The 27548-nt window shown below is 56.6% G+C and overlaps 5 protein-coding genes across 6 annotated transcripts; 3 read left to right on the forward strand and 2 right to left on the reverse strand.

Annotated features, from left to right (window-relative positions):
* Positions 1-1797: 1797 nt before the first annotated feature.
* On the reverse strand, positions 1798-8094 carry PES1 (pescadillo ribosomal biogenesis factor 1). Its single transcript, XM_042887014.1, has 15 exons — positions 8024-8094; positions 7702-7781; positions 7440-7593; positions 7261-7370; positions 6336-6507; positions 6119-6208; positions 5271-5387; positions 5028-5105; positions 4659-4748; positions 4331-4461; positions 4067-4192; positions 3706-3890; positions 3448-3590; positions 3076-3243; positions 1798-2502 (listed from the first exon to the last, which is right to left on the reverse strand). Exons 1-15 carry the CDS (start codon positions 8045-8047, stop codon positions 2416-2418), a joined length of 1755 nt encoding a protein of 584 aa, XP_042742948.1. The 5' UTR covers positions 8048-8094; the 3' UTR covers positions 1798-2415.
* Positions 8095-8424: 330 nt separating this feature from the next.
* Positions 8425-11177, forward strand: TCN2 (transcobalamin 2). Its single transcript, XM_042887033.1, has 10 exons — positions 8425-8844; positions 9174-9363; positions 9436-9486; positions 9553-9686; positions 9784-9945; positions 10028-10203; positions 10311-10479; positions 10556-10748; positions 10853-10974; positions 11070-11177. Exons 1-10 carry the CDS (start codon positions 8790-8792, stop codon positions 11129-11131), a joined length of 1314 nt encoding a protein of 437 aa, XP_042742967.1. The 5' UTR covers positions 8425-8789; the 3' UTR covers positions 11132-11177.
* Positions 11178-11696: 519 nt separating this feature from the next.
* On the forward strand, positions 11697-15144 carry SLC35E4 (solute carrier family 35 member E4). The gene is made up of 2 exons (XM_042887032.1): positions 11697-12502; positions 13408-15144. Exons 1-2 carry the CDS (start codon positions 11908-11910, stop codon positions 13833-13835), a joined length of 1023 nt encoding a protein of 340 aa, XP_042742966.1. The 5' UTR covers positions 11697-11907; the 3' UTR covers positions 13836-15144.
* A 1441-nt stretch (positions 15145-16585) lies between these two features.
* On the reverse strand, positions 16586-17128 carry DUSP18 (dual specificity phosphatase 18). The gene has a single exon (XM_042887009.1). It carries the CDS (start codon positions 17126-17128, stop codon positions 16586-16588), a length of 543 nt encoding a protein of 180 aa, XP_042742943.1.
* A 4302-nt stretch (positions 17129-21430) lies between these two features.
* On the forward strand, positions 21431-27548 carry IQCD (IQ motif containing D). 2 transcript variants are annotated; one of them, XM_042887034.1, is made up of 4 exons: positions 21431-22432; positions 23498-23731; positions 25665-25736; positions 26938-27548. In XM_042887034.1, the coding sequence occupies exons 1-4, from the start codon at positions 21761-21763 to the stop codon at positions 27226-27228; spliced, it is 1269 nt and encodes a 422-aa protein (XP_042742968.1). In that variant the 5' UTR covers positions 21431-21760; the 3' UTR covers positions 27229-27548. The 2 variants fall into 2 exon arrangements, with proteins under 2 accessions (XP_042742968.1, XP_042742969.1); XM_042887035.1 differs by lacking the exon at positions 25665-25736.

Raw genomic sequence — 27548 nt, forward strand, 5'->3', positions numbered from 1 at the left:
CAGCCTTGGGATTTCCTGGTTCTGCCCTTGACCCGGGCTGCAGGAAGGCAGCGCGCTTCCTGGTGGTTTGGGGCCGGTCTGCAAACGGGGCCTTGGGTTCCTCTGAGAGGGGATTCACCCACCACAACCACCCTTCTCTCTTCCCTGATGGAGGCAGCCTCCAGGTGCGACCGCCTCGCCTTAGGCTCCCTCCCAGGCAGACCCTCCATCGCCCCCCTGCTCACCTCCCATTTCCAGCATCTGACACCTGCAACCTTCCAGCTGCAGCACCGTGTGGGCACTGCAGGCTGTGCTCCCCCGCTGAACATCCCTGCTCTCAGCGGGCAGCAGCGGCGCTACTTACCTGCTGCTCTCTGTGAGCAGAAACCAGCTTCCGCCCCTCTCAAGATCATTTAAAGCTTACCATGTGCCAAGATGGGTGATGGTACATTTATAGGCCATTTAAACTGTGCCACTAAAGTACCAGCTCCACCCCTGCTCGCCCAGCAGCCTGCCCATGAGCTGCCAGCACCCTGCGAGTGCTGCAAGCACAGCACTGCTGCTGGCTTCAAAAAAGCCTTAGAAAGAGCTTTTTCATTGGCCTTTTTCACTCCAGATCCCTTGCCCGGTGCAGTTCTTACCTGCTCTGAAGGTAGCCTCCTGTACAATCAATGAATATAGAGATGATCTAGTCTAGTCGAGAGCTTGGCTCATGTAATCATTACACTGGAGCAGAAAAGGACACTCACCCTATCCTGGGTCTGTGGGAAAAAAGGAAACTTTGGTGGAGGGGATCTCCAGAAGAGATCCTTCCCCACTGGCAGCCAGCTCTTAAATGGGTCTAGGAAAGGTGCAGCCAGGCTCCACTCCTTCCTGCAACACAGGTGAATTGCTTTCACCTGTGCTCCCGTGGCTGACTCATTGCTCACCTTAGGTGATAGGATGGTTAGAGGTTCAGGCTGTGATTCAGCAGTCCCATACATCTTCACAGCAAAAAAAAAAGGAAGGGAAGAAGGGAGGAAAAATGGGAAGGAAAGGAGGAAGGAACGAGGAAAAGAGGGAAGGAGGAAAAATGGGAATGGAGAAAAAAAGGAGAAAAAAAAAGGAAAGGAAGAGGAAAAACAGGAGAAAAGGGAAGAGGAATGGAAAAGACAACAGCAGGACTAGGGGAAATGAATCCAAGTTGAAGGAGGGAAGATTTAGGTTGGATGTTAGGGGGAAGTTCTTTACAAGGAGAGTGGTTAGGTTTGGTATGTTTGGTGGCCCTGCTAGGCAGGGGGGTTGGAACTACATGATCCTTGAGGTCCCTTCCAACGCGGGTGATTCTGTGATTCTGTGAAAAGGTGGCAAAGGAGCACAAAAAAGAATGTACACTAAAATTGCAGTGCCCAGGTCTAGCCAGATCTGATAAAAGCCTCACACTGCCCTGTGAGGCTCAGGACATCTTGTGGGCTCTCACATTCCACGCTGCTGGGCAGCCCTCTGTGACCTCCATGCTGCTCCCAAGGGATGGTGGAAGCAGCCCCATGCTCTCTGGGTGCTCCCAGGCTGTGCCTCCCCAGTGCAGGAACACACAGCGAGCCCTGGGAGGTGACAGCACCCAGCAGGGATGGGGCAGACCTGCAGAGCTGGAATAGGGCATGGTGCACAGTGAGAAGGTGCAAGGTGAGAACGCAGTGCCACAGAGCTTGTGGGCTGAGTCACCTCCAGCCCTGGGTGACATTCGTGGACTGATCCACAGCTCCTGGCTGAGCCCAGGGTTTGGGCACACACCACTGCACCGTGGCCCTGCCACAAGGGTACAGACAACACATGGCACAGGGAAGCATCACGTTTTAATTAGAAAAAAAAATAAAATTGCAATACAATAGAAGCAGAGGCCAAATGCAGCCCACAGTGTGGGTGGCGGAGACAGCTCAGTTCTGGGTGGCAGGTGGGCTCCTCTCCAATGCTGAGCACAAAGCCTGCTTCTCATGCTGGACCCCTCACCCCTCTGAACACAACACCACCAGGTCCCAGCAAGGCCAGCAGCCCCAGAGCAGGTGGGACAGGAGCAGTCTGCACATCCCAGGGCTGCGGGTGTGCAAAGTGAACAATGCCAGAGGGAGGAAGCTGCAAGAGCCCAAAGCTTCCCTTGGCCTCCTGTTCTTCAGGCACCACTCGCTGCCCTGAGGACGCTGAAAGAGGAGCACAGAGGATGTGCCCACATCACTGACCCTCAGGACAGGCAGTGGCACTGACGATCACTCCTCCACTTCCTGCGTGGAAGGAGTCCTGGATAAGGCACAGCAGGAGGTGTATTTACTGATGGGCAATATTTTAATTCAGTATTTCTGTCCCAAGAGGAAAGCTGAGGGTTTTTCTCCCACAGATGATGGTTGCTGCAGCCATTCCAGCCAGGCAGGGTTAGCCCCTCCTCGGGGTCCCGAAGTCTCATCACGCTCGTCGCGCCTTCTTGGTTTTCTTCTTCTCCTCTTTCATAGCAGTGTCGTGGGCTTTCCTCTTCGCAGCCAGTTTGTTTGCCTGCACAGAAACACAACCCCAGACCCACAGTCAGGTCTGTCCCCACACACCAAGAGCTGCTCCAACCTCAGACCCACTGAGCTGTTCGATACCAGGGGATGGAGACGAGCAGTGGTGCCCTGAGCTTCACTTGCTGGCCACACACTAAGGTCCCAGGCAGGCACAGGGAGCTCTGCTCAGGGAGTCTGAATGCCTGCGGCCTGGTAATGCTGGGGAAGAGACCTGTACAGTCTCAGCCTTGTGCACCAGAGATCAACATCCTCACTGCCTCATCATGTACAGAGAGGAAACGAAAACTCAAAACATGCAGTGTGGGACCAATTTGTGATGGTGCAGCCATCCTGGAGGAGGGGATTCAGCTCTGCCAAGCCTCACAGCAGGGCAGGGAGACCAGGGCTGCAAGGCTATGGGCAAAGCTCCCCCCTGCAACCAAAGGTGGGGAGGCGCAGGCCTCCTTCCTTAGGTCACTCCTTCCTTACAAGATGAGGACAGACCAGGATATATCTTTAGCTGCAAACTGATTTTGGGATGACCTACAGGGATCCATGGCTTGGGGCATCCCTACATTCATACCTCTCGGATTTTGCGTTTCTTTCCAAACATGATCTTCTTGTAGAGGTATTTCTCCCTTTTCTTCATCATCATGATGGCCAGGCGCTTCTCCTCGCTCTGCTGCTCCTGCTCCAGGCGCTGCTTGTCCTCCAGCCGCACTTTGCCAGCAGTCACCTTCACGGGAAGTGCCTGCAGAGAGCAGAGAGCTCAGGGCTGTGTGTGCCAGCAGCCAGCCCTTCCCCAGGGCACATCCACACTGGTCAGTGGTAATACAAGAGACACAGCGTCCTCCCTGGTCACCCCCAGACCAGGTGGCTTGCAGATTCATGATCCTTGAGTCCCTTCCCACCCTGCCATTCAGTGATTCTGTGACCCCACTGCCATGTACTGCACCTTGTTGCTCTGAGTCTTCTGCTCTTCCATCTTCTTCAATTTCATCTCCTCTTCCTTTTCGGACTCATCTTCTTCCTCCTCTTCCTCCTCTTTATCATTGTCATCCTCCTCTTCCTCCTCCTCCTCCTCCTCACTCTCTTCTCCTATGGAGAGATCACTGTTACTGACCGCGGAACATGGAGGCCCTGCAGCAGGCAGAGCTCTGCTGAAGCAGCAGCACTGTCTGGATTCTCTCCAGCTCTGGGAGCCTCACATCACCTGGGTCCTCGCCCCGCTGCATGGCCAGCAACTTCAGCTTCTCTGGAGGGATGTAGTCTCCTTCCTGTTCTGTCACGAAGGGTGAGAGGTGTGGGGGTAGCAGCACACCGGGGAAATAATCGGCTACAGGGAGGCACAGCTTGGCATTGACCGAGTCAAAAACCCACTGAGGCTGCAGGTAATACCTGGAGGCAGAGGGTTACAAGGTTGGGGGTCAGACACTGCCTTCTTGCCCCATGTTCTGGTGTCCAAGAGGCTGCCAGACTGCAGTGAAGCAGGTTGGGAGCAGACAGAGCAAGGGAGAGTTCAGGACCATCCATCAGCCTAGATGGCCATTCTGGGGATGGGACACCTGGCTCACCTGCCCACAACCTGCTGCTCCACCTGGGGCCGGTCAACAATCTGGTGGGTGATGGATGGGTCACTCACATCATAAGTGGCACCGATGCACAGGGACTTGTCCCAGGACACCTGGCCACCAAAGCACCTGCCAGTCAAACACACCAAGAGGTTGGTCACACAGCAGACGCTCTTGGGCTCACAGTGGCCTCAGCAATGCTACTGGAGAGGAAAGGGAAGGACAGCAGGAGGTGGTAGAGCTGCAGGACCACCTCCCATCACATACCGGATGATGAAGGCCAGGGGCTCTCGAGGCACCTCCCTGTTGAGGAAGAAGCGCAGCCCTTCAAACAGCTTTTTGTGCTTCTCCAGGGCCTCCTGCTCCTTCCTCCTCGCATCCATCTGCTCAGCAGTCTCCTGCTCGGGGGCAAAGCAGTCAAACCTCTTCCCCACATGCAAGCACAGCCAAGCCCCTCTTTGCTCTCACTGTCCCCCATTCTCCTGCCAGCCCTCCCTGTCCCACACTGGGCACTGACAGCCTTCTCTCAGCCGTAAGATGTGCTGAGGACAAGATAGCACACAGTGTGAGTCAGCCCTGGACACCAGGCTCTTACCCCCTCCACAGGGAACTCATCCATCTCCACATCTTCCTCTTGGGTTGGAGCCACCACACGTGCCAGGCTGGCGCTCAGAGCTGACAGTTTCTGAGGAGACCAAGATATAAGGTTCAGCCAGGGCTTTGGAATGGGAAAAAGAATAGGGGGTCACAGAAGAAGCCCCAAAGACCAAGCACAGCTCCTCCTCTGGCCACAGCAAAGGGATGAGAAGTTGGGATCTCCACCATGCATGGGTCAGGCTCTGCTCCTCAGCCCCTACACCAGTGCCCCACACCAGGAGGGGTCCCCAGCCAGGACACTGAGGACACACAGTGTCCTTGCACACAAACTCCTCATGTTGACCATGCAGGTAGCAATGCCCCTCACCTCCAGGTAGCTCTCTGAATCCATAGCATACTCCTTGCCTTCCGCAGGCTTTAGCTCAACCTCAGCTTGGCCATCGATCTGCAGACAAACAGAAAGGTGGGGAGACAGCTCCCAAGCGTGGTCTGCCCAAACATCCTCCCCCTCAGCCCCTTACATCACCCATACAAGTCCCCAGGAGCAATGCTCCCTGCAGCAGCTGCTCCCACCAGCCTGGCGCGTCCCCAGGGCCGGTGGTGGCTTTACCTTGGGCGGGTAGTGCAGGTTGAGTGAGTGGTAGAGACGAAAGTTGACGAAGCCCAGCAGGGTGGTGTAGAACTCAGTGAAGGTAGCCATCACACGATAATCCACATCTGTTGGGTGCTGTGGGCACACAGGGAGGGGAAGGATACAAGGATGAGGGAGCAGATTCCCTAATAAGGGACAGCATGCTGTTCACCCAGGGCCAGCTCAGGGAATGAAGCTGCTCCTCCAGGTGATACGTGCAGGTCATGACAAGAAACAGCAGGGCCAGGAGCTGAAACACAGCAGGAATACAGCTAGCCCCCACGACAGCCAGGATGCAAGGGACCAAGGAAAGTTATGGGCTCAGTGAGGGGATGCTGCAGAGGTGACACCGCCATGGGCTGTACCAAAGGCCACAAACTGGGAATGTTCTGACCTAACCAAATCCCAAAAACCGTGGGACAAAAGGAGAGCGCTACAGCAGCTATGAGCTCCTGTCTGCCAGCGGTTCTGGCCCAGCAGCACCCACAGCTCTACGTCTTGGGATGGCTGCACAAGGAGTGTGCAAAGACGATACAAGAATCAACTCACCCCAGTACCTCCATCCGAGCTAACTGCCAGTTAATCTTCAATTTGTGGGCAGAACATATTTTAATAATTGACAGAAAGAGAAAAGAAGGAGCTGAGTAGACTGGCACAGCCTAGCACTGAAGTCTGATAGGAAGGGTTGTGCGATACACAGCTGCCAAAGGCCTCCTGGCCTTCACCTGTTTTGTCTCTTTGGCACAAGACCGAGCAGACGTCCCCAAAACCCCACCCCAGCCCTAGGAAAGGGAACAACAATAACAGCACAGGTCTCGTGTACTCACATCGTGGGCAAAGGCGTAAGGGGTGATCCAGGTGATTGGCTGCCCCAGCACCTCTGCCTGGTAGTAGATACCCTTAATGGAGAGGAAGACCTGGTGGGAAAAGAGCGTGATGAAGGCTACAGGTGCTCCTGGTTCTTACCAACCTTCCCTGGACAGCAAGGATGCAAAGGAGCACTGGGGACAGGCAGCAGGATCCATCTCTCCATGGAGTCCCCACCTTGCGCAGTGAGCGGGAGGCGATGACGTAGTTGAGGAACTCAACAGCCAAGCGCCGGCACAGCTGGATGGTCTGCACATGGCACTTGCCCGTCCGTGGGAAGGTAGAGAAGAGGAAGCACATGGAGAGGGCATCATCCAGGTCCCGCAGTGCGTCCACAAAGGTTGGGTACCTGCAGCCAGGCAAGAGCAAATGATGCCATCACACCTGGCTCCAAAACCCCAGAGCTGCAGCAGCTGGTGGGGACCTCATGCAGCCAAGGGGTGGGCAAGTGCAGTCACTGTGGAATGCCAGGCAATCCGTGGGGTCAGGGCACCCCTGCTGGACATCCAGAGTCTCACAGAGTCCTTCTGACAGCACTGCAGGGCTCAGGACTGCGCTGGGAGTCAGGAACCTCCCTAGCTGGGGGACAACAAACCCGGTTTGTCGTTTCCTGCTCTGAGATGAGAGCCCTGAGCACATGTTGGGGCAGGAAGAAATGTTGTGACCCCGCAGCTCCAACAGAACACCTTTACCATTCCATAAAGCACGTCAGGGCAGCTCTTAGCTCCCAGGGCTGTTCCTCTCTCCCTGCTGACACAGTCAGTTCCCATACACCACCGGGACAATGCAGAGATTTGCCAGAGCAGCTCCCCCCTCTCCTGTGGGTCATCTCCTTTTCCTCTGGCAGTAAATTAACCACCTGCATTGGCACGCTGGGTCTTTCTCCCAGAGTGTCAATGGAAAACTCAGGGGAGGACAGGAAAGTTCTCAGTGTCATCATGGAGAACCTGGAGCCATTCACAACAGCCAAGAACTCCCTCATCACTCACATCTCACAAGCTTCTCTACAAACCCAGAAACTCTACACGATGCCCAGCAATGCCCAGAGAAGGATGTGTGCTGCTGAGGAGGGACGGCCCCAGCGAAGGCTCCGTGGGCTCACCTCTCCTTCACGATGTGGTCGAGTTTGTAGGTGGGTTTGTTGTCCTTCAGCCGCTCCGCTGTGCCCCACTCACTCTTCCCATACGCCTTCCTCAGCTTACGGACAAAGATCTACAGGCAGAGCAGGGCTCAGAGCACTGCAGGGCCAGCACAGCCCCCAGCTCTCAGTGCACTGATTACCTTGTATTCCCGGAACTTGTTGACGATGGGCTCATGCAGGAGGAATTTGATGTCTTTGAGGAGATAGAAGGTCCGTGCCGCGGTGGAGCCTTTGTTCACCTTCTTCTTGTGCTTGGGCTCATGGGGGTAAATCCCCTTCAGGATGCAGAGGCGCCTGTTGAGGAGGGATGGGGTGTCAGCCTGCTGCCCAGCAGCTCTGCCATCACACGGCCACCCCACGGGAGGCAATGGATGGGGCTGTGCTGCAGGGGCTGTGACCCACCTGAAATCGGGCAGGCTGAGCTGCAGCTTCTTGCGTGCCTTGTTGCGGGTGATGTAGTTGGTGGCAGAGCCCCGCTGGTACTGGGGGGGAACACAGAGGGGTCACGGGGGGGAGAACCGAGGGAGCCCCAACGGGATGCACGTGGGGGTACCGGGAGAAATGGGAGGGCTGGAAGACGGGAACGGGGAGAAACGGGGGAACCTGGAGGGAAACCGCGAGGGATGGGGATGAGAATAAGGAAAAGCAGAGGAGAAACTGAGAGAAACAGGTAGGGGGAAACAGGGAGAGCCGCGGGCCGGGACGCAGCCGTACCCCCCGCTACCTTCTTCTTCTCCAGCCCGCCCATGGCTCCGCTGCCACGGCCTCGTGCTCCGCCGCGCCGAAGGACCCGGGCTGCCCTCGCACCGCCTGCACCAAACCGGTCCGCGCCTGCACCGGAACCCTGCCGGGCCCGCGCAGTCCCGAGCTTCAGCGGGGCTGAAGGGTGCGGGTGGGACGCGGGGACGGAGAGCAGTGAAGGGAGGCGGTCACTCAGGCGCGCAGCGGGCAGCTCCAAGCCGGGCGGCGGGGTCCTTCGGCGCGGGGCACGCTGGGACGGAGAGAGGAGAGGGGCGGGGCCTCCGCAGGGGCGCGGGCGTCGCGCAGGGGGCGAGATGAGAACTTGTGGGCGTGGCTACGGCAGGGGGCGTGGCTTTGCCCTCGGTGCGATGGGCGGCCGGTGGGCGCTGGGCCGCAGGATGGGCGCGTTGCCGTTCGCGTGCCATCCCCGCGGCTCTGCGTTGAGCCCCGCTGTCCCCGTAACCTCTTCCCGGGGCCGCCGCCGTCCCGTCACGCTGCTGTGCCAGCGGCCCGTCTCCTGCTCGGTGCCCCTGACCTGCCCCGCTTTGTGGCTGACCCAGCGCACAGGGTCGTGACCACCCCATCTGCTGCTCCTTATCTGCGCCCCGCTCTCGCCTCCAGCCAAAGTCCTCGCCCCTTTCTGCTGACTCGGCCCCGGAGTGCGGAACTGCCTCACTCATCGCCTTCCTGCTCGGCGCCGCTCAGCCTGCTGTCACTCGCTGTCACCCACCCGCCGTCCCCTCGCCGCGATGTGGCTGCTCCTGGCCCTGCTGCAGGCTGCGGTGCTGCCCGCCCGGCCCTGCGGTGAGTTTGAGCCGCCCGAATGCTTCCTATCCATGCTCCAACGCGGGGCCCCCGGGGCCAGGCTGTGGGTGGGAGCGCAGTGGTGCCGGGCGTTGGGTTTCCCCCGTTCCCTTTCTCCCTTTTCCTGCCTCGTGTCCCCTCTATGCTCGGCCTCTCCCTCAGCGTTGTGCGAAATTTGGGGGTTCAGCTTCACGGGGTAGAGGGTGAGGACGTGGGGTGAGGACGCTCCGCTTCCCACCGCCACCGACGCTCTTTGTCCTCCCCGCGTCCCCCGGCGCTGGGCTGCGCTCACTCCTTGCCCCCATCCTCACGGGGACCCCTGGCGACAGAAGCTCCAGCAGAGGCAGCGCTGGCGGTGCGGGCGTTTGCTGCACGACTGCTGGGGCTGGCGATGGAGTTGGGGCAGGATGCCGACCCCGGGATCTACGTGGGGCTGCGTCTCGGCAACGAGCACGATCTGAGCATGGAGCAGCGCTACCTGCAGAACCTGCAGGACACCTTCCAGGGTCTCTACGGCCGGTAGGTCCCCAGCGTGTCACAGTGGGACGGCCCCTGTCCCTTTTGTAGTCCCACTGATGCCAATCCCTGCAGGAGTCTGCACGCAGCCAGCCGCCCGTCCCATGGCCATCAGCACCGCGACACGTAGGTGATGGGATGGGGATGGGGAGGTTCCCGTGCTCCTCCATGTGCTGACCCCACTGCCCGCAGGGATTCCGTGCCGGAGACGGGGCGTCTGGCACTCTACCTGCTGGGGCTGCGTGCCACCTGCCCCCCACCAGACCCCACTACCCAGCGCTTCCCTGTGACGTGGCTCAAGTACTACCTGGAGAAGGATTGGGCAGGTGAGGTACCCCACCTACAGCAGGGACCCTATGAGTGCTGACACTGCAGCTCTGCTGCCACCAGCTGGCTCTTGTGACAGCGGTGCTCTGTCCCCAGGCTCCCGGCATCACGGCCATCCTCTCACCAGTTACTACCAGTACAGCCTGGGCGTGCTGGCTCTTTGTGTCCACCACAAGCGAGTGCGTGAGGAGGTGATCCAGCGACTGCTGGTGGCCGAGCAGCACCGGCGCTTCAGGCACGTGGATGGCAATGCAGTGGGTAAGAGACAGCAGGGACCCAAAAAGTGGATCCACCATGGGGTGGGCGTGCAGCATCTGGGCTGACACAGCCACCCCTGCAGACACAGAGGCAGTGGCAGCATTGGCCTTCGCCTGCCTGGAGAAGGAGAAACACATCGGGGCTAGGCTGGCAGCAGAGCTGCAGGCAGCTGTGCACAGGACCAAGGCGAGGCTGGTGGAGGCACAGAGAGCAGACGGCCTCATTGGGAACGCCTTCAGCACTCCCTTGGCCATGCAGGTGAGTGTGGGCATTGGCATGGAGCAAGTGCAGGAGCGTGAGTGGCTCTTGGTGAAGGTCTGAGCCTGAGCCCTGCCTGAGCACTTCCTTCCTTCCTCCCCTTCCAGGTCTTCATCGCCACCAACACGTGCAGGACAGCATACGGCCGTGCCATGGCTGCACTGCTGCGTCACCTGGACAGCTTCACCAGTGCTGCCACCATGGCCCAAGCGCTGCTCGCTCTGAACGGCCGCAGCTACCTGAGCATTGCCTCCATGCAGTGCCAGGAGGAGCTGGGTAGGAGCAGGGGATATGGGGCACTGGGTGGCCAGTGTGGGGCTGGCACCGATGCCACTGTGACTCTTTGTCCCAGGCACACTGACACCCATCTTCTTGGAGCCAATGCCCCTGGGGCCACACAATGTGACTGTGCGGCTGGTGGTGGAGTGCCCGGTGCCAGGGTGTCCCCAGCAGCTGCTGTATGACAGCCTGGTGTCTGCGCCTGCTGGGGCCTCGCTTCTGGATCTGCTCAGGGCAGCCCCGCCACAGGGATCTAAAAACTTCACGTGAGTGGTCCAATGGTCAGGGGGCTCTGAGGCTGTCCTCTTGTCCTCGTTCCCTCCGCTGTGTCCCTGGGACTCCCAGATCCCTCCTCTTGCTCTGCCCCCAGGTTTGAGACCCAGGATACCACATATGGCCCCTTCCTGACCTCGGTGCAAGGCATGGCTGCGAGGCCAAAGGAGCGGCACTACTGGCAGCTGCTCAGCAGGCTTGGCACCAGCCTGCATATGGGTGAGTGATGGGGGGACACAGAGATATGGGGGCACAGGGATGTGTCCCTGACCCTGCGACCTCACTGCCACCCTGGCCACTGTGTCCCTCTGCAGGTGTTGCTGACTACAGACCGAAGGATGGGAACACTGTCATCCTGCGCCTGAGCGAGTGGTAGTGGGGCTGGTTGTGGGGCTGATGGCAATTAAATACTGCAGAACCTCCGGGCTGTGCCGTGCTTTCTCTGTGCGCTTGGGCAGGAGGAGGATGGGGGTGGGGGTTGGGCACAGCCGGGCTCTGTGCTTGGGATTCCGTGGCCTCATTGCTGCTCGGGTGGCTGAAAGCCTCCGGGTCATGGTGTGCTCAATGCTCCCGAGAGTGCACGACCCCCTGGAGCTGCTCGTGTCCCAGGCAGGGCCACCACCATAATGGGGATCACAGAGATTTCAGCAGCTGAGGTGCAACTGTCTGCCCCGACATCAGGGGCTGAGGGTGATGGCATCGGTGGGGACCGTTCCGGCCCAGCCTTGGGATGCTTCAGTCCCAAATTTGCCTGGAGTCGACCCAAACAAAGCCTGTGCTGGGGGTGCTGCACGGGGCGGGGACTGATGCCGGTGCCAGTCCTGCGAGCCACGGCGCCCGCCTATGAGTCACCCGGGGACACTGACGCAGCCCCTCCGTCACCGGGAAGGCCGTCCCTGCTCCGCCGTCGCCGCTCCCCCGGCTCTGTTGGGGATGCGCGGCCGCCGCCTCCCAGCTCCCCGCGCGGTTATCATCCCCGCCGCTCCGCTCTCCCGCATCACCGCTCGCCTGCCCGCACCGCGCTGACGTGCGCTGGTTGCCGGGGAGGACCCTGCCCGCCTTCTCTCCCCGCCATCAAACTTTGCTCCTCCGCACCGGCGCTGCCCGAACATGGCATCCCACGGCTGAACCCGCCGCACGTCCATCCTTGCCATGTGTCCTCGGTGCCCCGGTGGCGATGAAGCAGCGATGATGGCCGCCGGCGGGACCCTCCGTCCCCGCAGACCGGACCAGGGACAGCCGGGGGAACGACCGCCGCTACGGCTGGTGCTCACCGTCGCGGCGTGGCTGGGCACCGGCACCGCTCTGGCCGGCCTCAACAAATGGATTTTCTCCGCCCACGGTTTTCGCTACCCTCTGCTGCTCTCCTCCCTGCACATGCTGGCGGCCGTGGCTCTGGGCTACCCGCTGGGCTGGGTACGAGGACCGCCGCCGCCCGTCCGGCCCCGCGCACGGATTTACCTGCTGAGCCTCACCTTCTGCGGCAGCGTGGCTTTGGGCAACCTGGGGCTGAGCCTGGTGCCGCTGGACGCAGCTCAGGCCGTGCACGCCACCGCCCCGCTGGCCACCCTGCTGCTATCGGCGCTGCTGCGGGGCCGCCGGCACCATCCGCTGCAGTACGCGGCCATGGGACCGGTTTGCGCCGGGGCTGTGTGCAGCATCGCCGGAGGTGTCCGCTTCCACCAGCCCGGGGGCTGCGTCCTCCTGGCTGCCACCGTCCTGCGTGCCCTCAAGTCGCTGCAGCAGAGTAAGTGCCGCCTGTCTGCCTTCGGGATGTCCCGGTGATGCCGTACCGGGGATGTGCCAGCACTCGTGGCACCGTCATGGTGCTCTGGGTCCCAGGGATGCTCTTGGTGTCACTGCTGCTCCCTCTAGTTTTGGGGACATCCCTGTCCCAGCATCACCTCGTGGCCCTGCTGTCACTCCACCCGCTGCCGTCCCATGTCCTGTTCTGCCCCTTCCCCAGTGTCGCCCCACCCCCAGCATCACCCCCTGCCCACCCTGTTCCACTGTCACCTCGGTGTGACCATCTTGTTCCCCTGTTCTCCGGTCTGTGCCTGCTCCTGGTCCCATCCCCATCCTATCCCTGTCCCATCCCAATCCCAGCCACCATCCCACCCCCATCCCTTTATCCCCATCCCCTGCATGTCCCCATGTGGAGCCGTGCTGTCCCCACTCAGGGCCCCTGGCCATGGCCAGCAGAGTCACCCAGGCCATGATGTCTTTGGCAGGCGGTGGGGAGGAGCACCCTGACCACACTGTTTTTTTGGAGGGCTGGGAGCATTTCTTCCACCTATGACTCACATGGGCATCACTGCTGTAGCCACAGCCCATGACTCACAGGGCTACGGGACGGGGATGGGGATGGAATGGGGTTTGGGAGGGGAATAGGGATGAGGATGGAGGTGGGATGATTTTGGGATTAGGATGGGTGTGGGGACAGGGTGGAATAGCCTGGGAACTTATGTGTCACCTCTGGCCCCATCGTGGGCACTGTGGTGGAGATGAGAGCTGAGCATGTGCCACCCCTGGACTCACTCACCCCCAATGCCATGGGATGCCGGGGTGGGCTGAGGGCACCCCTTCTCCTAGTGATTTTTGGGCTGTTTTTTGCAGCAGGGGCTCTATCTAACTCTGCCCTGTCCCCCCCAGGCCTGCTGCTGCAGGAGGGCCGCCTGGACGCCGTATCCCTGCTGTGCCTCACCGCCCTGCCCAGCTTCTGCCTGCTCTTTGGGGCAGCCGTGGCACTGGAGGTGGCCCCGGCGTGGCAGGGCGTGCTGCGCTACGACGGCTCGCTTTGGGGCTGCGTGCTGCTCAGCTGCCTGGGCTCCGTCCTCTACAACCTGGCCAGCTTCTGCGTCCTGTCCCTCACCTCCGCCCTCACCATCCACCTCCTGGGCAACATCACGGTGGTGGGCAACCTGCTGCTCTCCCGCCTGCTCTTCGGCAGCCGCCTGAGCGCGCTCAGCTACCTGGGCATCGCGCTGACGCTGGCTGGGATGTTCATGTACCAGCAGCCACAGCTCATTGCACGGCGCTGGGCCGTGTGGCTGCAGCACCGGCCCCCCCGGCACCAGTAGGGATGGAGGTGGTGGGATTTGAGTGTGGCACAGCTCTGCGTGAGCTGGTGTGCAAGGCTCTGTTTGCACGTCTGCGTGCTGCTGTGCTTGGCACCAAGAGCACAGGACTGTGCTGATTTGCACAGCTCTGCGTGCACTGGTGTGCATGGCACTGTGTGCACACGTCTGCTGGAGTGCATCTGCGTGCTTGGCGCTGCGTGCACAAAACTGTGCTGATTTGCACTGGTGTGCATGGCACCGTGTGCATACGTACATGCTGGGGTGCACAGCACTGTGTGCTTGCAGGTGTGCAAGGCAGCGTGTCCATGTATGAGTGCTGGTGTGCGTGTCACTGTTTGCACACTTGTATGCTGGTGTGCGTGGCACTGTGCCTGCTGGCGTGTGTAGCAACATGCACATGTGTGTGCTGGTGTGTGTAGCAACATGCACATGTGTGTGCTGGTGTGCACAGCACATCTGTGCTGGCGTGCATGGCACGATATGCCCACAAGTGTGCTGGTGTGCACAGCTCTGTGTCCTCACGCAGGGTGCTGGTGTGCACAGCAGCGTGTGCACGTGTGTGTTTGGTGTGCACACTGTGCGTGCACGTATGTCGGTCCACACGGCCATGTTTATGCTCTGTACATGCATGTTCTGGACATGCCAGTGTTTGTGTGCACAGCTCTGTGCACGGGGCACACGTGTGCTGGTGTGCACGGGCTCTGCAGGTGTGAGTGCGTCTGCACATGGCAGTGTGTGCAAGGAGTGTGTGAGTGCTGGTGTGTGAAGGTTCCACGTGTGCAAGCAGGTCTCATACATGTGGGCACGTGTGCTGCTGGGCAGTCTATGCGTGTGGAGTGCGTGTGCAGAGCATTTTGTGCAGGTGTGCACAGACTGTGTGTGCGAGTGATGCTCTGTGCACAGCTTTGTGCTTGAGAGCATGAGCCTGTCAGCACGTGCACGAGCGTCTGTGCACGAGTGTGTGCAGATCCTTGCAGGTGGGGATCCTTACAGGCTCAGCGTGTGCACAGATTCTGTGTGTGCCAGTGCATTTCTGTGTGTGTGCACGTGTGCACATCACTACTGAGCTCTGCTGGGTGGAGTGAGCATGGGGCATGCGTGCACACAGCTCGTGCCCCCATGGGACGGAGGGCGTTGGACCCTTGGGGTGCTGCGTGCCACCTCCATGCTGGTGTCCCAGTGATGTCACCCTCCTGCTGTCGGTGATGGCACGGTGGGCACGCTGGACACTGCACACTCGCGTATTCCTGAGGAGGTGCAGTGGCACTGGGACAGCTCTGAAATAAAGCTCTATTTTTGTCATACTCCATTCTTGGCTGCCATGACATCGCACCCAGACCGCCTGAGCCCCCGCTCCCAGTGGGGGCTGTGACAAGAGACTTTAGCCTGAGCCACCTCGCATGTGCTGGGGCTCCAGACTCAAATGCTGTCTTTCTTCCACTCACTGGGATGGTGAGTCTTGAGGCTGCTTGCAGAAACACCTCGGGAACAGCTCCTCACAGCAGGGCCACCACGGTGCCACAGGGCCACTGCCGTTGGTGCCAGCTTCTCCAGGGCACCTGGGGCTGGAGTGGTGCCCATCCCACAAAGTGCCCAAGGGGCGCTGAGCTATCAGAACCATCCCGTGCCCTTGCCAAGGGCTTGGCAGGCACAAGCTGTGCCTGTCCCTTCTGCCTGTTTGCTTTTAGGGCTCAGATTTCAGAGGCTTTTCCATAGCAGGAAGGACGAGATGGCGTTTTGGGTTTCCTTCTGAAGGGCAAACCTCACTGTGGACACCAGGAAAAGCCCCCAGCACAGCCTGGCACCCACACTGTCCCCTGCCAGGGGCTGGAGGAGCAGTGCTGGGCCAGGATCCCAGTCTTTACCTGGTTTGCCCTCTTTTTAACACTTTGTAGTGTTGGTGGCTGTCCCCTCTCTGAGTATTTCAGGCCGTGACCTCAGCCTGCTGGCATTCCTGATGCTGGGGTGTCCTGAAGGGGCGCAGGCATGGGGCAGCTCCCAGCTCCATCCCTGCAGAAGACAGTGAGCTGCCATGGCCCCGTGCCTTCTGACACCCCCATGGCTCTTGTGTCCCCAGTGTGGGGACTTTACCATCTCTTCCAGCCCCTTCTAACAGTGCCATTGAAATGTTCTGTACAGGGATTAGCTGCTGCCCCAGGGTAAGGCAGTGCTAGCAGGGAGGGATCTGCAGATGGGAGGCAGCAAAGACAAAGTCTGGCTGAGTAAATGCTGTCCCTGTGTCACATGCTGGGTGATGCTCCTGAAGTGGGGGGGGTGAGACCCCACCTGCATTGCTGCATCCAGGCCTGGGGAATCTGGTAGGGGAGGAAGAGGGATCAGCAGCAAGGAGCAGGATGTCAGTAGGTCTCTCCCAGCACTGTGCTTTTCCTGGTCTCTCCCAACCACGGCAGAAGAACAGATATTGGTCTGCTGTGTTCGGACCCAGAGTCATATCCCAACTAGGAAAAACAAACCTTGGTACTGTTCTGAACACCCTGCCTTTTTGTAAGCACAGTTTGTGCTGAAATGAAACAACAGCAGCACGTGATGAGTGGCTTCAGTATTGCCAATGGGAGCATGGCATGAACGATGCTGTACGGCCTTACAGCATGCCCCCAGCCTCTGCTCACAGCCCAGTCCCTCCTCCTGTAGCTGCAGAGACTCCAACCACTGGCAGGCAGCGAGAGTTTATTTCAGAGCTCTGCTGCAACTCCGCCTTCTGCTTGCCTTGGTTCCCAGCTGGGCCACACTCAGAACATCATCATCATCCTAGCTTCCCTTTCATAAATATCAGGTATCATCCCGAAGGGCGAGTGGACCATGCGGACGGTGTTGATGCCGAACAGCAAATACTCGTAGTGGATGAGCTGCCGCCAGAAGCCGTTGTTGGGCCGGATGATGGGCCGGCACGAGCGGACCCAGGCGTGAGCACTGGCCAGCGACATGGCGTGGTGCTTCATCAGGTAGGCTATGCAGACGGTGGCTGAGCGGCTCACCCCGGCTGCGCAGTGCACCAGCGTGCGGCCCCCGCGCTCACCCACACTGCGGATCAAGTCGGCAACGGAGTTGAAGCAGGCAGAGATGCGGGCTGTGGGGATGTCGGCCACCGGGATGCGCAGGTACTCGATGCCGGGGTGGAACATGTTGGCCAACTCAAGGGAGACGTTGATGACGGTGGTGATGCGGTTGGCAGCCAGGAGCTGCGCGTTGCCCGCAGCCACGCCATCGCTGAGGTAGAGGCAGGGGGTGATGCGGGACAGCCTGTGCCTATGGAGGTGCAGCGCGGCTGTCATAGCCCGCGCCTTCGTCCGGCAGCAGTGGTGGACACTGCTGCTCCTCCTTCCCTGGGAAACAAACAGCGTCGAGTGTAAGTGTAAAGAAGGCCACGCACAGAGCGTAGGCTGAAGGGGACCTGGAAGATCATCTAGTTGCAGCCTCCCTGCAATGGGCTGGTGGCCAGCCATTAGATTACGCTGCCTAGAGCCCCGTCCAACCCGCCCTTGAATGCCTCCAGGAACGGGGCATCCACAACTTCTCCAGGCAGCCTGTCCCACCGTGTTCCTCCCCTCATCCTTGGGCATGACCAACCCACATGGATGCTTCTCACTGCCGTCATTAATGAGGTTTTGCCTCATTTTTGAGCCCAGCCCCCAGTATGGCTCACAGTGGGAACACTACCATGAGTACATGGAGCAGGACTAGCCTGAGCTGGGGCATGGCCAGCCCTGTCTCCAGTGTCCTGTGTCGTGTTCCCTGTTCTCTGTCACCTGCCAGCCCCACACTGCAGTGGCTGGGCCGAATTCCCCACTCCACTGATTCCATGGTAGCGCTGCATGCACAATGGGGGGCGTGGGGCCATGGAGGAGCTGGGTGGTGTGCGGCCCCGTGTCACCTTCTTCCCACCACCCGAGAGCAGGGAGCCCACCAGGGCCTGGTGAGGGGCTGAGGGACCCCTCATACTGCTGTGGGGGTGACAGGACTCCTCACACTAGTGTGGGGCTGTGGGACCCTCTTAAAACTGCTGGGGGCTGTGGGGCTCCTTCGTGCCATTGTGGGATTGGTGGGACCCTTCACACCAATATAGGGATGGGGGGGCTGCTTCATACTGTTCTAGAGGTGGTGGGATCTCCTCATATAGTTTGGGGGCTTAGAACACACTGACCTGGGGCTGCAGAACCCCTCACACTAGTATGGGGATGGTGGGATCCCTCACATCATTATGTGGATTGTGGGACCCCTCCCACTGGTTGGGATCCATGGGACCCCTCACACCAGATCAGAGATGGTGGGACCCCTTACACAACCACACCAGGTCCCCACGCACCCCAAAAAAGGCTTTGCTCGTACCCCACTCTGTGTGACCCGATTTCCTATTGCCTGGAGCAGCTGTGTTGTGGACTTTGACATCAGTGTGGGTGACCATGAGCTCTGCAGCTCCCTGTCCCGATCAGCCGGCCGCTCCAGCCACCATACCCTGCTGCTCCTGGAGAAGAAGGTGACAACCTCCCTCCCCTGGGCCGCCATCCTGCCAGCATAGGGGAAGGTTTGCTGTGCTCTCTGCTGTGTTTTGGAGGCTGTGCTTTGGAAAAAAAGGAGGGAGTTCCTCATCCCCTGGCAGCAAGAGCCACAGATGACGAATGGCTGAAGAATGTCTTGTGCAAATGCTTTGCTCCCAGTTCCTCAGAACCCTGAAATCATCACTTCAGCCCTTAAATCTTCAGCCTGCCAGGTCCTAATGCAGATGCCAGGGGCTTTACTCTGCTCTGGGGCTCTGTGCAGCAGAGAGGGAAACAAATGCTGGAGTGGTCAGACCGAATCTGCCCTTAGATGTCATTGCTAAAATAGCCCTGCAGTGAGACATGAGCAACACGTCGACACCTGTCCTCCCAGGAATGGGAATTAGCCAAAGGTTTTACAACATCTCAGCTGCCTGATTGCCCCCTAAGGCCTTGTGCTTTGAGCAGTAATGAGTCCGTGAGCCATGGCAGGCGAGACGCCCTCTCCTGCGGGAAGTGAGGATGCCAGGTGAAGTCTGGAATTACAATTCAGGGTGTCATCAGGCAGAGCTGGACACTGACATGTTGAGGATCCTCATCAGCAGCTTCACAGGGGGGAGCTGAGATGTCTTTTCCTCCGTTCACCATTCCCTCAACCGGGGCTGATGGGCACCTGTGTGCTCCGTGCTCAGCAGAACACGCAGAGTTATGGGTTTCAAGGAGTTGGGGCAGCGCAGCTGCTGTGAGTGAATTAGCACGAGTGCATCAGCAAAACCAGTGCTGCTCTGGTAGCTGGGCAGCTCCTGCAGTGTGGAACTGAAGGACACGGTTAGGGGATGGGTTGGGGTTGGACTTGGCCATCTTGGAAGTCTTTTCCAACCTTAATGATCCTACGATTCCATTTTTTTATTTTTATTTTTTAATCAGATCAATGTTTAAAGTGGTAATTATGGATTTTGGAGCTTCTTTGGAGCTTTGAGGTCACCTTTGCGGCAGGGAGGGAGGGACCTGGCAGGATGTCTTTCACAGAGACAAGCATCACTTTTAAGATCTTTACGTTGAAGTTAGGATATAAGGTCTTACATTTGCCTTCTTAAAGGTAAAGCACTTGGAAGAGGCCAAAAAGAAGATTGAACGTTACCACCAACGGTTGAAGCAGCAATTTGTGAAAGAACAGGACAGAAAAACAGCCCGGTGGAAGAAGGCATCAGAAAGGTTTGAAAAATCCCTGGAGGTGTTCAGCCGCAGAGGTAGAAAGCCATCTGCCCCTGCTGCTGCGGCCAGGCTGCGAGCAAAGGGACGTGAGAAGGGATTGGGAGAAACGTCCAGAGAGCTCCTCCCGCAGGCTGTGCTGAGCTGACTGCTGTGTTTCTCAGCTGCTTGCTTGGATTTTCAGCTCGTCCTTCCTGGAAGCCAGTGCTCAGCCTGCTTACAGCAATAAACAGCACCATCCCTCGCTGTCGGGTTCTACTCCTTTCATATGGATGAGGCTGATGTGAGGGCATGGGCTGAGCAGCAGCACAGCCGTAAGAGGCAAAAAGCCTTCCAAAGGATTGCTTTCCTCTGAGGCAGTAGAAAAGTAATGGAAAGCCACTAGAAGATTTTTGGGGGCTTGTCTTGGTCTCTCCTTCCTGTGCCTTTAGAGAGGATCCAAAACGTGTCATGGCTGCTTGGATCAGAGAGCCAGAGGGTGCAGACAAACCCCTCACTAGAAAAAGAAGAAAAATTGGTAACTTAAGGCACTAGGAAGAAAAAAACAAACAAACAAACAAGGAATGAGGCATTGAAGAAGGATCCCTCAAGGAGCAGAAGATCAAGTAGATTTTACTGACTTTCCTCTGTCCTTATCCAAACCAGGGATATTCGGAGTCATGGTAGAATCCCCAAAGCAGGATGGAGTTCAGCTTATGGACAAACCACAGCACTGAGGGTATTTACCCTGATTGCCCACCCTGGTTGCTGCAGTGCTGCAGCACAGAGTACATTCTGCTTTTCCTTAAGAGATTCATACGCTTGTTTTTAAAATCCTCAGCATCAGGACAGCACACCTGGCTGGATTGGACATGATAAATTTCTTCTTTCATGCTGGCACTGGGGACAGGCTGGTGTCTGCCTACATCAATTAGCTTGAGCAGCTCTATAAAGCAAGAAGAAGTGTGGTGAAAAACATGGAAGTGCCAAGAAGCAAATAATGCAGCACAGTTTTGGAGGAGCTGGAGGCTGTTAGACTGGGGTGGGTTCTGCTGGCTGCCTCTGGGTCTTCCTTGTTGGAAAACATTGGGAGAAATGGGGAAGTTTAACACTGAGCATGGGCTCAGAGTTTGGTCCAGACACCAGATCTGTGTGATCAAATCGTGCTGGCACTGCACCCTTTGGCACGCCGGGTCTGAGTGCTGGCTGATTCCCAGTCCTGGCCGTGCAGGAGCTGCTGGCAAGGCTTTCTGCTGATCAAAATAACGCGCTGTGATCTCAGTGCCCCGACACCTCCGGGGAGCTCTGCTGCCTGCAGCCGACTGCAGAGGGTGCTGGTGGCTGAGACTGGAACCAAAGGCAGGATACATCCCAACAGCAGCCAGCACTGCCAGGATCCAGCTCCCACCCGTAGCAGCCAGAGATGCGCGCACGATGCCTTCCCTCACCGAAGAGGCTGCAGGGACAGAAGGCTGCAGCGTTATTCAGACGAGCTGCTCCTGTCCAAAGCCCACGTGGGGAATAGCGGGTGCGCACAGGCTGACAGCTGGGAGCCACTTGGTTCATAGAATCCTAGGCCGGAAAAGACCGCTAAGATCATGTAGTCCGACTGCTGACCGAGCCCCGCCACGTCCCTCAGTGCCGCATCCCCATCTTCTCGAAACCCGCCGCAAACAGCGACTTTGGCCATTACGCCTCTGTGCCTGAACCCACCCGCTGCCACCGCCCCCAAAATGGCCGCCCAGCGACGTCACGGCCTCTCCTCGCTTTTCATTGGACAGTACCGCTGCCCGTCAAGCGAACGAAGACGCTGAGTGGTTCCAGTGTGTCTGGAAAGAGCCCGCCCCCCCGCACGGGTTGCCTAGCGACCGGGGGACGCCGGCGGCAGTGCGGTCCGGTCAGCGGTGAGCGAAGCGCTGCGGGAGCGCGGCTCCGTACCGCCCTTCTGTCGGCCGCACAGACCCGCGCCTTCTCCCATAGCCTCCCGAGGATTGCAGAGCTGCAGTCTGATCTCTGCCTCGGCTGCTGCTTAGGAGCTGGGAGCTCTCGTCGCACCGCCTTGAAAGCCAGAAGCCCCTCGCTGCCCTCCCACGGCTGCGCTCCCGCTGCTTGACAGCCTCCCGGGGCAGCGGTCAGCCCTGCTGGCAGCCCCGTGCCTTCGTGGTCTTACACTGAGGGCCTGTGTAGGAGATGCTGTGTCTCTTCTAGACCTGAAAACAACGAAGTCCCAAGTGTTTAATGGGAGCTGTGTTCCAGCTGTGCTCTGAGTATCAGTGCAGGACACAAAAGGAAAGAAACAAATTGCTGGTAATGGGCACAGAGGCTGCAGAGAAGGCAATGATGGCAGCAGGTGCCGTGAAGGCGTTAGATCTGCGCTGGTTGAAACCTAATAGCATTGAGACAGAAAGAATCCTATCTGTCTTGGATGAGACGATTGCCAAGCTGGAGCTGAGCTCCTTGATCCCACGTATTATCGGCTCTCTGGACAGGTTTGCTGATCTGCTGGGACCTGAGATCACAACCAACCTGATGGAGTACCAGAAGCTTTCAAAGCAAATGGAGCAGCTGCTTGTTGCTGCTGAAGAAGAAGACACCACCAATCTCCACTTGCTGGGACAACATCTGAAATGTTGCGTTAGAAATATCCTGAGACTCTTGTTGGCCATCCCTTCACTTTGCAAGGCTCTGAAACACGAAGTTTGGGCACGAGAGCCGGCAACCGAAGCATTTATCAAAGCCTTCGGGGAGTTCAGGAATTTTATGCTTGAGCGACTCCTGACGAGTCCTACAGAAGAGGAAGAAACGGTTCGGCTCATGGAAGACATCTCCCTCCGGATCAACAGAAACACTGAAACAATCACAGCTCTGCAGGCAGAACTGGCAGCAGCAATCAGGACCCGCGATGAGGAGGTATGACAGTGTGAGAAATGTTTTCTGACAAAGGGTCACTGAAGCAAAACTTCAGTAAGCTGAAAAACAATCCCTTTCCTGCAGGTCCTAAAGGGGAGGTTCCAGAAACGATTTCTAAATCAGATTCTAAATATAATTTGAAAATGTTGATTGAATGCTTCATGTTTAAGCTTGGCGTGTTTTGAACCTCACAAGCCAACTTCAATGGCACAAGTTACTGAGCTTAAAAAGGAGCTGCAGGACAGGCACAGATGACTGCAGTAGTATTTCAGCAGGACTACAGTGTCAGCTGCCAGAGAGAGGCTCCATTCACTGCTGGTGAAATGAAGGAAAGTCATTCTAGAGAGAGATTGTTCCGATTAAAATGTTTTTTCATGCCAGCTCTGCCTTCACTCTTAAAACTAATATTTCTGAGACTTCCAACTCTAATGCGAGCTACCTTGGAGCATTTATAATTAATGTGTGATGATATAATTTCTTTCTTTTTTTTTTTTCCCCAGTGAAGGCAGCTGAGGTATGGATTAGCTAATGGGCATTTCCCAGGCTCTTCTCGTGAGTCTGTGGGTTGAGCCAGAATTCAAGCCCTGGACTCCTGACAAGCAATCCTTTGTTTTATGTGTGTGCTTGTCTTTCTGCAGGAGGGGTCAGAAGGGAAGGTTTTGTCTCAGGCTCACTGCACTGAATGGCTCTGATGGAGACGAGAGCCTGCTTTCCCCTTTCCCTACCACTCCTGGGAGATCTGTGAATTGAGACACATGAGATTTTTATGTGTAGTTTGGCAGCTTGTCAGTGCATAACAAGCAAGTGTGTTTCACTGCTCCCAGCAGAGGATCCCTCTTAGAGGCGGCCCTCTGAGCTGTGTCCCCCAGGCAGTCACTCCAAGCCTTACCTGAAACCAAAGGGATGATCTTGGCTCCTCTGGAGACACGGCAGGCTTCTTCAGCCTGCAGTGCCAGTGAGCCTGACACTCACCTCCACCTTTGCAACGGTGTCTTTTTCCTCCTGACCACTTTATGCTTCACCTGCACCCCCTGATGACATTTCCTTCTGGTTTTCTGGGTCTAGATTCAGAATAAAGACAATATGATCAAAGATCTCAAAAACAGCATGGAAGTTCTAGATGAATGCTGCAAGAACAACATCCTGCAGGTCAAGTGGGAAGGTGAAAAACAGCAAAAAGAAGAGCTGCAAGCTTCCCAGGCCAGGTGTGCCAGGCTACAGCAGGACATTCAGCAGTTAGAAGCACAGCTCAATAAGCAGGTGCTGGAGCATCGAGCATCAGAGTCGGCTCTCAGAAAGGTAAATGGTAGAACCTGTTGTAGAGCTGCCAGGTCTGGCTGCAAGTGATTGTTCTGTCCCTGCCTTTTCCTGGATGCACATGCTGTTTGTCAGTGTACTGTGCTGTCCTCGTGCTCTGCTGATTTCAGCAGAAAGCAGGCCTGCCATGCTGCTGGGAAGTAGCCTGCTCACAGTTCCTCCTCTTGTTCCCTAGCTCTGGAAACTCCCCTGAGCAGTGCTGTCACACTGCACGACAGAGAGCTTGTGCTCTAGTCAGAGTTAAGAGGCTGGGCAATTGACAAAGCATCAAATGCAGGTTAGAGCCACCGTTCAAAATCCAAGCTATCCTACTGCACCTCCTTTAATGCAGTGGCTCTTTTTTTTTTTCTTTTTTTGGGCAGCCAGGCAGTTGCAGGGATCGCTGTGAGGAGTTGCTCAGCTCATGCAGAGAGATTTACTGACCACAGAGATCCTCCTTTCCCTTTCCTTGTCATGTGCTGTACCCCTGAGCGGCCTGAAATTAACTTTGTCGTGCCAATAGCTGAGAAGTGCCTCATCTGACCTCCTAGGATGGCTTGGAAGCCCGTGGGCCAGTGTCATACAGGAAATCATGTGGCTTGTGGCAGGCTGGGGCTGGTCTTTCTCTCGGAGTACAAATACAGCATACTTGGTTAGAGTACAGGGTTAGGCTGCTGTTAAACTGTCTTACACCTAGAAATACGGCTTAGTTTTAAGAGGCTCCATATTCGTAGGGCTTTCATGTTTACTATTTCTCCATTACTTCAGTTCCAGGGTGGTTGGCCCAGTTTGTGGATGACTTGCCTCATTCCATGAGAGGTTTTCATTTCCTACCACAGAACATACCTTTCTGATGGGTTTCAATCCTCAGCCCTCCTCCAGCTCTGTACTATAGAGCTGATAAGGTGCTTTAGGACTCAGGCAATGCAGGTCTGTTCCATAAGAATCTCCAAATCAGGAGCAAAATATAGGTCAGCTGAAGCAAGCTTGCCACAAGGAGGAGATATTCTACTCAAATATAATGATGCTAGAGCTCAAAGCTATGAGGCTGTTTTCTAACTCAGGATTTTACACAGAATCATGGAATCACAGGGATTGGAAGGGACCTTTAGAGGTCATCTAGTCCAACCCCACTGTGAAAGCAGGTTCCCTACAGCAGGAACAGGAAAACATCCAGGTGGGTTTTAGTATCTCCAGAGGAGATTCTATCACCTCTGGGAAGCTTGTTCCAGGGCTGTGTCACCCTCGAAGTCCAGAAGTCCTTTCTCATGTTCCAGTTTGTGCCCATTGCCCCTTGTCCTGTCACTGGGCACCACCAAAAAGAGCCCTGGCCCCATGCTCTCGACATCACCCCTGAGATATTTGTAGGCACTGGTAAGACCCCTCTCAGCCTTCTCTTCCCCAGGGTTCTCAGCCTTTCCCCAAAAGGGAGATACTCCGTGCTTCTCATTGTTTTTGTGGCCCTCTACTGGACTCTCCAGCAGTTCCATGTCTGCCTCAAAGTGGTGAGCCCAGAACTGGACACAGTGCTCCAGATGTGGCCTCTCCAGCACAGAGCAGAGGGGAGCAGAACCTCCCTTGACCAGCTGGCCACATTCTTTGTAATGTACTTTTAGATACCATTGGCCTTCTTGGCTCCCAGGGCACAGTGCTGGCTCACGGTCACCCTGCTGTGCACTGGGACACTCAGGTCCTTCTCTACAGAGCTCCTTTCCAGCAGCTCAGCCCCTAACCTGTACTGATGTACACAGTTATTCCTCCCTGGGTGTAGGATTCTCCACTTTCCCTTGTTGAACCTCATCGGATTCCTCTCTGCCCAACTCTCAGTCTGTCCAAGTCTGGCTGAAGGCAGCCTTATGGTGTGTCAGCCATTCCTCCCAGCTTTCTATCACCAAGCTTCAAGTGCCTGCAAGTAACCTGTCTTGTTTTGTTTCAGAGAAAATGCAGAGTGGAGACGGAAATTCTGAACTGGATCCAGGCATATGACACAGACATGGCAGAAAAGCAGGTATCCTCCCAAAAGCGTTACTGCCATGAGCTGACACAGTCAGATGGATCCCTACTGAATGGACATTTGGCTCTCACACAGCAGGCTGTGGATGTGAGGGGCAGTTCTCCATCCAGTAGACGTATGGGCATTGGAAAATATCATTGTCCTGACTTTGTGTGGCAACGTTCTCTGCTGCTTTTATTTTAGAAAAGGTTGCATCCGATGCTGAATCCTGCAGAATCTGGGGGAAGATGAAGTGCCACATTCTGTCAGACAAGTCCTCCTGCTGTTAGGGAACAAGGCTTTCACTTTTGCTTCAATTCTCAGTTCCGTTGGCCCTGTCTGGAGTCCAAATCATGCTTCTATATCCTCTGTCCCCCTCGAGATGCCAGTCAAGTGCTAAAAAACTTTACAGCCTGCATGCCACTGTCTTGGCATCCATGTTAACCACAGCAGGCTGAGAAGTGTGTCAGCACTCCCTAACCTCACCTCTGAGATGGCCTGAGTTACTTTCATGTACCTGACCTTTTCACAGAGATGAAGGAAAGCTACTGGATTATTGGCAAAGTAAAACGTAGAGAGGGGTCTAGGATCTGTATGCTCATTCTTAGAAATGATCCTATGATTCCTCCCTTGTCAAGTGTTTAGTAATGTCCAAGTATCCTGGTTTTCTGTCTGCTGACTGGCTGGAGCATGATGTCCCAGCAGATTTGGGCAGAAATTGCTAAGACACACATCCACGTTGCTGGTTCCTGTAACCTTCCGCTCGGCATGGCTTGTTAAAGGAAAGGAATAAAGTGCTGCTGAGTTCTGCAGTACAGTTAAACCATTAAAACCCTTGGCGTTTTGCAGGCTGACACGATCTGGCTTTTCAGTGGAACATTTTTTTTTTGCCCAGAGCATATGTAGGAAGGGCTCTGACCTGTGGCTCTGTCAGGCTCCCAGCTGAGGATGGATGCTGTCTGCAATGCAGGGAGAATCAGGAGAGTATTTCTTCAGAGGAGAGTGAAGACATTAAGACCTGGCTTCTCTTGAAATTCCGTGGGTATTGGGAACGTGCCTCCTTTTCAGTCCCTTTGGAAAGGTTCAGCTCAGCTCTCGTTTCAGGTCTGCCTGGATTCAGGAAGGGTAAAAGAACCCTTATCTAGGAATGTATAGGGAGAAGCTGCTGATTGCCCTCAATAATGCTGTAGCTGGTATTTACCTATTGTCTTGGCAGGCTGAGTTTGAGGAGGTTCATGCTGCCTACACCAAGGAGAAGGCCGAGCTGTCCCTGCTGATGGAGAAACATGCTGTGCTTCTCCAGGAGTATTCCCAGATTGAGGAGGAGCGCAGGGTAAATGAGGAGAAGAAGAAGCAGGCTTTGGAGAAATTGGCTGTCATGACCCTCGCTGCCACCCGCATCCAGGCCTTCTGGAGAGGCTACTTGATCCGGTCTACCTTCAAGCCAAAAAAAAAGAAGAAGGGCAAGGGCAAAGGCAAGGGCAAAGACAAGAAGGAAAAGAAATAATCACAACATCCATTTCCTCTCCTGTCAAAGTAGCTGACTTCTTTGAGACAGAGCACTTCCAAATAAAAGCATTAGAGTTGAAATAGCATTTGCAGTAAGGCCCAAACAGTCCAGGGCTGGAGCTGCCTCACGTACTTTGAGTATAACAAAGTATTGGCATGAAGACACGTCTTACTGTTTCAGGTTTAGCTTTGCTAGCTCTAAAAGATGGAGGAGCTCTTCTGGTGAAGGGACTGGGCTAGGTGTACCAAACACTGGCTTCTCTCCAATTCTGTTGTTACTGAAGGTGGGAATAAAATCATTCCTGGGGGTGGGATGAA

Source organism: Lagopus leucura, unplaced genomic scaffold, assembly GCF_019238085.1.
Source record: "Lagopus leucura isolate 7727_CA_CO unplaced genomic scaffold, USGS_WTPT01 Super-Scaffold_100071, whole genome shotgun sequence".
Classification (NCBI taxonomy): Eukaryota; Metazoa; Chordata; class Aves; order Galliformes; family Phasianidae; genus Lagopus; species Lagopus leucura.

What these genes read in the sequence shown, in the direction of transcription:
- DUSP18 (XM_042887009.1), bottom strand. Translation starts at nt 17,128, where the DNA reads ATGACAGCCGCGCTGCACCTCCATAGGCACAGGCTGTCCCGCATCACC.
- SLC35E4 (XM_042887032.1), top strand. Translation starts at nt 11,908, where the DNA reads ATGTGTCCTCGGTGCCCCGGTGGCGATGAAGCAGCGATGATGGCCGCC. An exon ending in CCTCAAGTCGCTGCAGCAGA is followed by an intron (nt 12,503 to 13,407) that starts GTAAGTGCCGCC and finishes TGTCCCCCCCAG; the next exon opens with GCCTGCTGCTGCAGGAGGGC.
- IQCD (XM_042887034.1), top strand. Translation starts at nt 21,761, where the DNA reads ATGGGAGCTGTGTTCCAGCTGTGCTCTGAGTATCAGTGCAGGACACAA. An exon ending in CAGAGTCGGCTCTCAGAAAG is followed by an intron (nt 23,732 to 25,664) that starts GTAAATGGTAGA and finishes GTTTTGTTTCAG; the next exon opens with AGAAAATGCAGAGTGGAGAC. An exon ending in CAGACATGGCAGAAAAGCAG is followed by an intron (nt 25,737 to 26,937) that starts GTATCCTCCCAA and finishes TTGTCTTGGCAG; the next exon opens with GCTGAGTTTGAGGAGGTTCA.
- TCN2 (XM_042887033.1), top strand. Translation starts at nt 8,790, where the DNA reads ATGTGGCTGCTCCTGGCCCTGCTGCAGGCTGCGGTGCTGCCCGCCCGG. An exon ending in GCACTCCCTTGGCCATGCAG is followed by an intron (nt 10,204 to 10,310) that starts GTGAGTGTGGGC and finishes CTCCCCTTCCAG; the next exon opens with GTCTTCATCGCCACCAACAC. An exon ending in TGGCACCAGCCTGCATATGG is followed by an intron (nt 10,975 to 11,069) that starts GTGAGTGATGGG and finishes GTCCCTCTGCAG; the next exon opens with GTGTTGCTGACTACAGACCG.
- PES1 (XM_042887014.1), bottom strand. Translation starts at nt 8,047, where the DNA reads ATGGGCGGGCTGGAGAAGAAGAAG. An exon ending in CTCAGCCTGCCCGATTTCAG is followed by an intron (nt 7,594 to 7,701) that starts GTGGGTCACAGC and finishes CCTCCTCAACAG; the next exon opens with GCGCCTCTGCATCCTGAAGG. An exon ending in ACAAGTTCCGGGAATACAAG is followed by an intron (nt 7,371 to 7,439) that starts GTAATCAGTGCA and finishes CTCTGCCTGTAG; the next exon opens with ATCTTTGTCCGTAAGCTGAG.